A 12634-nucleotide genomic window follows, 5' to 3' on the forward strand; every position below is an offset into this window, starting at 1 on the left:
GCTGAACTCTACAATACGTTATCATATCAAACAATAAGTAAAATATAGCAAAATTCTGTTTAAATATTCAAATGAATCGTTTATAACAAACTATACGTTTAAATAAAATCAGATTGGAATTCGATTCTACTGCTTAAACAAAACAAAAAAAAAAAAAAAAAAAAAAAAGAAAAAAAGAAATTGATTGTTTGACCAATCGTATACGGTTGGTCAAACAATCAATTATTATTATAATTTTTTTCCAATTTAGAAAATACAAAACCTCGTAATTTCAGCAATAAACTACTCATCCCAAAGAAACTAAAAAATAAATCTATTATAAAATAAAATGAAATGAAAAATTATGTTTATCAAGTTTAATGTAGAGTGCATATTTTTTGTTTTAAAATTCTATCACCACTGAAAATCCCCAAAACTTAAGTGCCCTACGTTTTTCGTTTTTGATCAGACAAAAACTACTACTTTCTTCTTTATAGCAGTCTATTAGTTGGTCTATTAGTTGAAAAGCGTAGTTTTTAAAATTTTTATTTAATTATTTTCTTTATTTTAGTTATCTGCCTGTTAGTTTGCTAATGGAAAGTCGACGAATTTCCGATTAGCTAGCTATTTAAATTTAAAAAAAAAATTATTTTAGAAAAAAACTGAACATCTCAATCAGACAAACTTTTTCGCATTTTTTAAAGTTAACTAATTTTTATCATATAAAATTTAATTCAAACGAAAACAAAATACATAATTGCTTATTTATTTAAAATAGTTCTATCATTGATAAATGGCAAATTTCCTTTTACACATAATTATATATCAGGAAAGGTAATTTTTGTTTACGCAAAATTAAAATTTTATTCATCGATCCGGTTTTCATGACGTCAGCACGTGTGCAAGTGACATTTTCGCGCAAAGAGAAGGAGAAGTGAAATTAAAATTGATAGATAAAATTCATGTACCTTCGATAGCTCGTTGAAGTCAATGAAGGTAACCCCTAACCCTAAAAGAATGACCAACCTCCATTAACGATCATTTTACTGTGGAACAGACAATGGTTGCTCTCGAGAGGTTTCACTGTAATAAGTAATTATTATTTAAAAATTTTTGGCGACTTTATCATTAATTGTTGCTGAAAGCAATATTTTAAAAATAGCATAAAAATGCATACCGATTGTTTTTGAAAAAACTTTTCAGGAATTAGATTGTTGTTGAAAATGAACATTCATTTAAGTCGCTTTATTGGAATAAATTGCATAGTTTGGATGCTCAAGTATTTACTATGGAATAATAAATGGAACTTTAAGCACCGGTCCTTATAATGGAAGGGTTGCTGTAATTGGGCCCTGTATTGAAGAGCGTAGATTGTAATAACAATATAAGAACAATAAATTGCATCACAACTTTCTTAGATAAATATACCAGAAATACGCAGGAATTTCGTGACAGCTATTAGTAGTTTAATAGAGCTCTCTCTCCAACTATTAACTAAATTTATTCAAAATTCTGGTAACAGACCTTGTAACGGGTTTAAAAAGAAAATTCTTAAACTTTTTTTAAAAAAATATTTGTTTATTTTGTTTGTAAATCAGTGCTTGCGAATAAGAGTTCATTCATGATATTATTTTTGATAAAGTAGCACATGAGTTTTTTTAATGTTTCTTTTTTTAAAAGGTTCTATTATTTTTTCTCTACAAGGAATTAAAAATTTTTGTTTTTGTTAAAGAACTTTTTAAATTCAAAATTAGAGAAATTAAAATTCTGCATTTCACTGAAGTTTCTGCATCATCAATGGGACACAATTGAAAAATATTGATTATCTTTTATACACGATTGAAGTTTAGAGATTCGTGTGGGACATGTTATGCAATTTGGCGCAGATTGTTGTGATGCATAATGTGTAGCAACAGGAAATTTCTTATGAAATTTCTTTATGAAATTTCTAATTTCAGGAAATCATTTAAATTATTACTTTATAGCATTTAATTATCTAGTAAAGATAGTTCGATTAGGTGAAGAATTCATTTCTATAAAAATATTTCATAATTAATCTTAAATAGTAAATTTTAAGGAGAGTAATACAATAATTAGCAAAAAATTTGATTATGTGATAGTTTTACCGATAACATAAGAAACTGTGACTCATTAAAGTTATAATGTAAGTATATATAGTAGTTTGAAGAATTAACGAACTACTCGTATTTGTTTTTAGCAATGAGAAAGTGCAATTCACTGCGATAAAATTTTTTTTTTATAATCATGACTGTGTTTACCTTCTTTTCCAGTTTGCAATAAAAAAGTTCTTAAAAAAGTATAAATATTTGTACTTAAATTGTGCGTGTTTAGTGCAAATTGAACGCGACAGACTATATTGTTAAAGAAGCTGAATTTCATGTTCATTGCACGTTTTGTAAAAGCTGGATTTTATTGTAATCAGTTCCCTGATCTAGTTCAGACTTGGTTTCGTAAATCGTGGAACGAGGTATATTTTATTAATTTAAATCATTCTACAGAATTTGTCTTCCTTTTTAGCTACTATTTCTAACATTTCATCTAAATTTTAAAAAATAAGTAAAAATACTCTGCAGTCTTCAGAAATAGTTGTCAATCATGGATGTTAAAGAAGAAGACATGAAGAATTATGTTGAAGAAGAGATGAAAAATGATGTTAAAGGAGACAAAAAGAAGTTAAGACGATGGATCCTCAAAGCAGCATCGACAGAAAGCAGCAAATCAGGAATTTCATGGGTGCGGATTAAAAAATTTGTGGATTCAAAGCAAGCTGGACTCGCTGAAAAACCAGAGGCAAAAGAGATTTTAAAGAAACTGATTGATACTGGATTGATCAAGAAAGTTAACAGGAATTATTATTTGAATCCCAAGAAGAAAGGTGGTAAGAAGACGTCAAGTAAAAAGAAATCTAAGAAAACATCAGCTAAGAAAAACACCACGAAAACATCTGCCAAAAAGACTGTCAAAATGTCTGCCTGAAATTAATCAGGCTTCAAAAAAAACTCACTGAAGTACGCAGAGTATAATTCATAAAATTGAAATCAAAAATTTATAATCACGTCACGTAGAAAATAATTAATCATAAATAATGTTAAAAATTAGACCATTCAGGACGATGTTTTAAATTTACGATTGTATTACAACACTATTTGTTTTAGATAAATAGTAACCCACTAATAGAATAAAGCATAAAAATACGAATTCATGTATTTAATGAATTTTTTCTTCTTCTTTTTGTTCTTCTTTTGCTAATTAAACTGATAACCTGAATGTTTTAGCAGTTTGGTAATTTCGCTTTTTAGCCGTTGGAACGGTTGTGCACAACACAACCGTTCCTGATTACCAAATGTGTAGTAAGCTAGTAAGTAAACAATACATCTTTACACATTTATAGTTTATAACAAGATTACAAATATGTAGTTCCTTAATCAGAATCCATATTAAAGGAAATTGTCAATTACCAAAATGTGTTGCCCCTCTGAGCACATTGTGAGTTGAATCTGACACTTTCTTAAAAGTCTGGCGGTGATTTCGACGCAAGATAACTGATACGGATTTTTCATTTAATAGAAATCTTACAGAAGAGTTACCACTGAATGTATTTATGTAACGGAGTAAAATAATTTTTAATTTAGTTTTAAGAAAATCATAGTGAAAAATACAACTTGTTTTAATTTAAAAAAACTAAATAAATAATTCACTTGTTTTCGACTTAAAAAGCTGTTAAAATTAATACGATCGCTTTAAAATAATTATAGAAGAGATGTTGGCTCTTAATACTCTCATTACTTTTCTTATAGTCTAATTGTTCAATGTTCATATGGCGGGTAAATTTACTTTAGAAGTTATATATGTAACTTGTTAAAAAATATTTAAATTACGATCTGTTATCTTGAGGTATTTGAAGTTTAACATTCTACATAATATAGCCTATTTTGCAATTTTTAAAGATGTTGGTACTAAAAAGCGACCTTATTTCTATACTCAAAAATTCAAATAAGAAGCTTTAGTTTTGAAATTTAATATTAAATTTACTTTCACTTTTAAGTTTTACTTTTGAAATTTTATATTAAATTTACTTTCACTTTTAAACTTTACTTTTAAAATTTAATATTAAATTTACAGCTCAAAAGTTTTGAAATTATATATTCGAATATAATTCATCGTCTTTAATTAAAAAAAAAAAAAACACTAACTCTTAATGTTCAACTAAAAAATTTGTTTAAATGCACGTCTTAAATTTTTGTTAGGCTTTTAAAGAGATAATTGAAATTCTGATGTATTTCACAATAAGTTTCTCAAAAAGCTATGTTCATGACTCGATGCAAAAAGTACCAATATCAACTCGATGCAAAAAGTACCATTATCAAAATCTTCTGATACTTAAAAGATAAAAATTCTTTGTTTGCTCTTACCATTTTTTCTTGCTTTTGATACAATCCCATTTTATCCACCCCATTATATACTTTGATCCATGTAAGAGAACGAATTTGCTGCAACACCAACAAGGTGGTAAATTTTGTCCAAGGTAAACCACATAGTATTGGTTAATCAAGTTCAGGAATTACGATAATATGGTTCAACTTATCATTTATATTAAGGTTGCAGTTCATTTGAACGACATTATGGTTCATCAACATGCCCCAGAATTTACGACAGTGTAATCTGAACATTTTAAATTTTTCGGGAGGGGTTGTTAATGTCTAAGATTCTGAACATAAGACGATGAGCTCGGTTAGCCAATATTTGGACAAAATATTATTATTGCAGTACTGGTAGTAGATTCATAATAATTATTAAAAAAAATTACTCCCTTAATTACACCATCATTATGACGCCATATAATGGTTTACACCAAAATTTCTTTTAATAAAAATTATATTTTATCAAATCCTTTTTTTTACATATATATACAGTAATATTTGAATCGAGTATGGTTGGAGTTAAATTAATCTAACTTTTCATTGATTTTACAAATTGAAATACGCATGTCTAGATATAAAAAAAATTGTGCGTGATTGTTGATTGTTGTAACAGAAAATTTTAAGCAGAACATAATATTCAAAATGAATAAAGGAAAAGGAACAAAATTATATTTGCAATAGAATATTTTAGATTTGATTTGTATAAATGAGCACAAAAATAATCTGTTCACCATCTTATGTGCGTAATCTAATTCAAGAAGATGCTATATGCAATCTTTAGATATCAATTTTATTTACCCTACATTTAATTAATTTTCCAGCATATTTTAATTTTTTTCACTACGTTTCTAGTTGTTCTCTTAATCCAAAAATAAATAAAGAAACAATGGAAAAAAATAAAATTAGATTCAAAAATTCATATTTTGGAAAGTAAGCAACTGAAAATTCATAAAATACTTTCCTATAAATTTTTCAAAAATATTCTCACAAGTTAATGAATACGAAGTTTTGACAGTTTCATTAATTTTAACAATAAAAAATATAGTATATTTTATTAATCAAATGTAAACATTTGAGAGTTTATAAAATTGTCAATTCCTGCTAATTTTTCCAAATTCTCGACAAAGTCTAGGAATATTAGGAAGTTTAGAACTATTAGGAAGTTCAGGAACACAAATTTTGGTGGTTCAAAATTACGTGTAAAATATTAATAATGAAACATAGTAAATGTCATTAATGAAAGCAATAATTGTTTATAAATCAAAATTAAACAATACCGATTCCTGTAAATTTTTCGATAGTATTCTTTTATATGAATGAATACAAAGTTTTCATGGTTTCTCTAAATGTTTGAAATAGGTATTAATAATAAAGTATAGTAAAAAATATCTTTAACGAGAGGAATACATTTTTGTAAATAAAAATTAAATCATTGAAAGTTCGTAAAATACCGACTTCTGTAATTTTTTCAAAAGTATTGTCATATGTGAATAAATGCAAAATTTCGAAGATATCTTTTAACGTTTGAAACAATAGCAATCAAATATAGTAAAAAATCCCTTAAATGAAAACAATAAATATTTATGAATCAAAATTAAACAATACCAGTTATTGCATACTTTCAAAAGTTTTCCCACCTATGAATGAATATAATGTTTTGATGGTTTCCTTTAAGATTTGAAATATTAATAACAAAATATAGTAAAAAATATCTTTAATGAGCGCAATAAAGTTTCGTAAATCAAAGTTAAACAATTGAAAGTTCATAAAATACCTAAATTCTGAAATTTTTTCCAGAGTATTCTCACACATGAATGAATAGTAAGTTCAGACGGATACTCATAACGTTTGAAATATTAATAATAAAAACTAGTAAAAACAATCTTTGATGAGAGCAATAAATTTTTATAAATCTTACCTGGATTAGGTTGACTCTGATAAGACGTCCTTTTTATCCATTCATATGGACTGCGGGCCGGTTGAGGTCGACAAAGAACATTACCCGTAGAATGATTCATATGGATTGGCAAAATAGGTGATTCAGTACCACTCATACCATCGCTGGAAACTGCAACAATAGAATCAGAACTTGGATGTTCGTGGGTTTCTGAACTAGGTTCCAATTTTTCCTGGATTCTCATGTGTTCAGAGCTGGTTAGGGAATAATCAGCTGGTCCGACATCGCCGATATTCCTCTGAAGATGAAAAGTTTGTGTATTATCAGTTGAAAAATGCATCACATTTTGTGTTTGGTAATTATTTGGACTGGTTGTTAGGGGCATCCAGTCCTCTAAAAGGACATGCTGGCGCGATGGGTTATTGGAAGGCGACACCGTGTATATAGGCCAAGAACTCGGCAGATTTTGTTGGTAGTTATTGTTCATGCCATTGTCCATAACTCCGCATGGATTGAAATTGATATTGTCCGTATATTGAGAGTAAGTTTGATGATGTCCATAGTTTTGGGTTAATGCATAAGTTGAACTTTGGTGTCTAGCTGTAGGGGAATACATGTCATAGGTAGGAACCATCTCCCATCAACATTTAATTTTTTCTACTTGAATCCACAGTCTTGAAAAGATAATTTCTATACCTCAGTTATCTTTCCAGTGATGTGACACACTGGAAGAAACGTCTACTCCTCTTCCTGACTACATAAGGATGTCTTCCACCAATCAGTGTCTCCTGATGAGGTGGGGTGTATGATAGTCCTCCAATCGGGATAGAGTTTCTCGGCATCGGTTTCCTCCTCACTTTCGTAAGGCATCCCGATGTTAGAATTTCTCCGCCGTATCATCTGTAGAGATATCTTCAGTTTTTTGTTATCAGGATAAATACCTATATTAATTTGAGAAGAATAGTGAATTTTGCATCATGGAAACTAGGTTTTTTATTTTAAAGTTTTATTTTTATTCTATAACTATGTTTTGAAGAAATTATTCTATTTTAGGATACAATATTAGGATTTGGAATGCATGATTAGAAAATAGACCCCCTTTAAAAAATGGCCCTTTTTTCTTAAAATAATTTGGCACACAGATATAAAAATGCAGTATACTTTTTGACAGTGAGTTTCACATTAATGTTTTTTATATTTTTCAGCTTTTATATTTATTTATTTTTGAGTAAAAAAAATTAGATTCAATTAACTGATTGATCAGTGGATTATGTAAAGTATTCTATTGCTTTTTTTAATGCTGACATCAATGAATTTTTTTTTTTTTTGGTACAGCATGAATTTTTTTTAAAAGTTCTTTTCGTCACTTATTTTTTTTTCTCTCCATAATTCTCAACTTTTTAACTGCTTAAGACGATCTTTTAACTTTTTCTCTGCTGTATCATTAGGCTAAAATTATTTTTTCCACTTCATTAAAACAAAATAGAAGCCCATTTAGGAAGCAAAAACATATTAAAACAATTATTTATTTATGTTTTCAGAAATTCATAAAATTTTAATCAAAACTAGGATAACTAAAGCACAATAAGGGAATACAAATGTCAATTTTTTTTTAAAATTTTGAAGCTTACTAAGTTAAATTTACAACAAGCACGTACATGCACAAGAAAGAGAGAGAAAAAAAACACAATAGTAATAAATACTAATTTCAGATCATCTCCGAAATTGTACGGCTAGATGGCCAAGGAATACGCGAATTCGGCAGATAATCTGCAAATAGATCGACGAATATTATTCGAATTTATTATAATGAAAGCAACACGTTAGTTGCAAAATTTGCGCTTTTTTATTTTTTACAAAGTTCAAAATTCTGTTATAGTGAAAACGAATTTTTTAAAGTGAAAATTCCATAGTTAGAAAAACAAAAAGAAAGAATAGAAATAAGGAAATAAAGCAGAGTATCTTGGTTTGAGTTTTAATTCAGGATGTAATTTTAAACAGGCAAAACATCACGAACGAAATTTCGCGGTGATAAATTGTTGTTACTGCAATCGAATCTCATCCATAAAGAATATCGCTGTAGCTAATTTCACTTGAATAAAGTATCAAAGAGCATAATATGTAAACAAAATATTCTGGAGCGCAGAATTTCTACCATGTAACAAAGCAGTATTTGCCAGCAATTTGATGTTAACTAACTTTCGTAACTTTTTTTTGCTTTCCTTTTTTCTCATGTTTTGATTTGCTGCTCAAAACCAATGAAATTACTAATGTTAGAAAAATGAGCACAAAACTCGATAGAACTAGATAATAATAATAAAAATAATAATAAATGAAAAAAATATACGATGTGATCGAGAATTATTAATCGATAAACTTGTAGTTAAAAAAAATCATGTTGATTGATCTAATATCTGCTGTATATAACTACAATTTAAAGTATTGATAGGATTTTGATTATATTTGGTTATAGTATTTGATGATTTTGATTTATAAACTTAACGGAAGTTTTTCTTTCTTTCGAGATTGCTATTTATTCGAAAATTATTACAAGTTTTAAAGTTTTTTTTTTATTAAATAATAATTATTTATTCATTATTGTAGAAAAATAAAACTCTTTCAAGATTTAATAAACATAAAGATTTTCATTTATAAGCTCGCGCATTACTTGATATAAAAGGTAAGAAAAAAAAAAGAATAAATAAAAAATATAAGAGAGAGATTAAATGTTCGTAAATGTTTAAAAAAAAAAAAAAAAAAAGACTTGAAAGAGATAAAACTGTTTCCAATGTGATTTGTCATATGATACGAGGTATAAGGTTATTATTAAAGATTATTAACGAAAAATTACTTCTCATTTATTAACTCTTATTGTGTCTTAATTTACTGAAGAAATTATAATAATAATATATTTCGAAAATAAAATGATTTATTTTATTAACTTTCAATATTAAAAAGAAATTTAAAAAGAGGTAGAAGAACGGTTTATATCAGTGGTTACCAACTGGCGGCCCTCGAAGCCTTTTTCTTTGTGGCCCGCTAACTGAAACATATTAACTATTAACTATCATTTTTTGCGAACAATTTTCGTAAAAAAATCTGTATGGATTTAAAATACTTTTCTTTCGTTAAAAAAAAACTCTAATTTCTTCGTTTCTGTGAAATTTAACATGCCAACGGAGCAAAAAAATGTATTCCTCTGGTTTTGCATCCAAGAAAATATTTATTCAAATACAAAAATAATCGTGCATGTTGCTTAAAAATCTACTTCTAATTTTAATTTTTAATTCAATACGTTTGTTTTGTACAACTTGATAAAAATCTGACAGTAATATTTAATGCTCCTTCCAGCATAAAAGAGACCTATAAAAAATTTTGATTAAGTTGCGGCCCGCCATTTGACTGGCGCTTTTAATTGCGGCCCCCGGCCTCATGTAAGTTGGAAATCCCTAGTCTATATCCATGAAAGCTGGTTTTAAGAAGAAAGAAAGGAACTTGCACACAGGCGGGAACTGTTTTTTCATAGCACGGTCTATCTTTCATGCGTAATAACTCTCGGGGAGAACCGATTTCTGTGTTACATATTTGCCAAAACTAAGTAATCCTCAAAATACTACAAATAGCGATCCAATCAACATTTTTGTAAAACATGGACATAAATCGTTTTCAATGAAATTCAGTTTAATTATTTACTTTAGCGAGAATTATTTATTTGGAGTGGTATTTCCAAGACAGGCTTTCTTTAATTAAAATAAGTGGATCCCATTTTTTTTACAATCCATGTAAAAGATGAGCGAATATTTCAACAATATGCAAATTATTTGGAGTTAAATTTCTGGTATTATCTGTGCTTACTGTATAATGTGATCACATTGATACCTGGATATTTTGATTCCAACCGAATATACTTTGCATATGGTATTTTTAAATGAGTATATTATGAGTTATAATAAGACTAAAAGATTTATTAAAACAAATTTATGTAAATTAATAAATTAAATTAAAAATCTTTAAAAAAGCAAGTGAATTTATTTGTTTACAAATTTAATATTAGTAAAGTTAGAGGTAAGCAAATCAAAGTTGCTCCTCGATATTAATTCACTCTTGATAGTAGAGTTTAAGGAAAATATTTTCTGTTTATAGGAGAAAGAAAAAACGCATCCCAAGGAAATAACTCTTACCCAGCACACATCTGATTTCTCCTAATTAAAACAAATCCCATCTATAGAAAATATTTGAAAAACAATCATTCATTTAAAATAGATATGATTAAAATAGATGAAGGGTTAATACAGAGGTATTGTTATAAGACACTTGCAAATAGACGATTTCTGGGAATTACGATTATGATTGTAGAAAATTATGATTACTCTTGAAAGCTATATGCGTAACCACGCGTATTTTTAAAGACGATTGCTCTTCCAAAACGTGTTTCGATAAATCTAATAATGAAAAGTCACCGGGATTGGCAAAAATGAAGTTGTAGAACTTCCTTGTTACTGTTACTTACTTTACTTGTTAATTTTGACTGACTAAAAAAAGGTGATATCTGTAGTACGATATCGTTTTGTACTCAATAAATGATTATGGAATAGTAATACTTTTTTTCGTGAATTGCATTCAAATAACTAAATCATTAACGTGCCTTATTTATGCAAGCAAAGCCGGGTTTTACAACTTATTTATTTATAAATTAACTGAACTAATTTTTAATTTAAAATTATATGCTGAGTCCTGTTTAGTTAAACCGTTCAAACAAAAGTTACAAATGAGAACAATGAGTGGGCGAAATGAAACTAAGACTTGAATATTTTCCCAACATATTCGTTTTTGCGCAGAATATCTAAAATTATCTCACTCATACGCAATGAAATACAGCTCGCAATAAAAGTAATCTTTCATGTAGGTGGCAGACGGATTGTGTTTTGTAACTTGTTATTTAATATTTGATAAACGTCGATATGAATATTTAGGATGACGACTTATAATTGTGTTAAAAAGTTTCACGAAATTACGAACAGTAGGTCGATGAAGAAGAAATGATTTTTTTTATATCTGATTTAAAAATCAAATAAAAAAAATCTAATAGTGATTTTTAATAAACGTTGATAGTGAATTTTAGGATTGCGACTGATGATTGCGTGAAAATTATTTGCTTAATATTACACATTATACATCAACGATGATGAACTTAATTGTATGTTTCTTACTGAACTTAAATTGTATGTTTCTTATGTTGTATGAATAATTTCAAATGTAATAAGAAAAACAACTGTGAAAAAATTTAAATGCCATTTTTTTTAATTCATACGAAAATTTAACTCAGAAAAATATTAATTTTTGAGGGAATAGCAAAACACATTCAAATTTAGTTGTATATATGAAGAAAAGGAAAAAAAAAAAAGAATTAAAAATGTGCTTCAGGAAGCATTATTTCATTTACAAATAATGTTCAGAATACTGTATATAAATATATATAATATTATAATATGCATTATAATGGAATATGCATACATATAATTAAGCTGACCAGCTTCCTCTGAAAACTTAAAAACTAGTAATACGGAAATTTGAATACTGAGCTCTTTACCTTTTTAATTTAATATTTTGAGAACAGAAATCTTTTGCAATAGTTCCTAAGAATAATATTTTTTCTTTTCTTAAATTAATGGTAAGATAAAGATATGAGTTTTCGAATGTTCTTTTACAAATTTTTTGGTTTTCGAAGGACGCTAGTCAGCTTAATATAATGGAATAATTGTATGCTTTATAATACATAAATGGAATATGTATTATTATGGAATAAGCAGCATTATTTAATATGCGCATAAATAACAACATTAGCAAAATACTTCCGAATAACTACCCTTACTATAAATTGTACAGATTCTCGCCAAAAATGAAAGTATAAAAGTAAGTTAAGGAAAGTGCTTTTTTGAAAACAGCAGTTTTCATATTTGCGTATTTTACAACTTTTCAAATGTTCAACCAATTTACTAAAAAAAATAACTGTATGTATGATACCTAATTCAATTCTCGTTGCATGCAAAATTTTGCTTTATTAGGTTTATATTTTTTGTTCTATTAAATGGTTAACCGCGATTTTTGTCGATTTCTCAAGCAGCATTCCTTATACTTTTTTCTGATTAAGTATTGTGAGTGATATTTCTTAAAAGTGAATACGAAAAACAATGAACTCAGAATACGAAAAACAATGTCGGACATTTGATACCTTAGACTGAGGAGAAGTGGTTAATTCCTTTAATGAAATTTTGAGTAAAATATTCTTCCGAAATCTTTTGTGTTCCAAACTGCG

General features: G+C 27.6%; 1 protein-coding gene across 1 annotated transcript in view; it reads right to left on the bottom strand.

The window, feature by feature from the left end:
* Positions 1-6976, bottom strand: part of cad (caudal type homeobox) — a 28856-nt gene extending 21880 nt beyond the window's left edge. Inside the window, 1 exon segment of the mRNA NM_001323804.1 lies at positions 6340-6976. Coding sequence (NP_001310733.1) covers positions 6340-6952 — 613 coding nt within the window. The 5' untranslated portion in view covers positions 6953-6976.
* Positions 6977-12634: the final 5658 nt, after the last annotated feature.

The sequence above is a fragment of the Parasteatoda tepidariorum genome, chromosome 2 (assembly GCF_982258835.1).
Source record: "Parasteatoda tepidariorum strain Cologne lab strain chromosome 2, Ptep-v5.0, whole genome shotgun sequence".
Taxonomy (NCBI): Eukaryota; Metazoa; Arthropoda; class Arachnida; order Araneae; family Theridiidae; genus Parasteatoda; species Parasteatoda tepidariorum.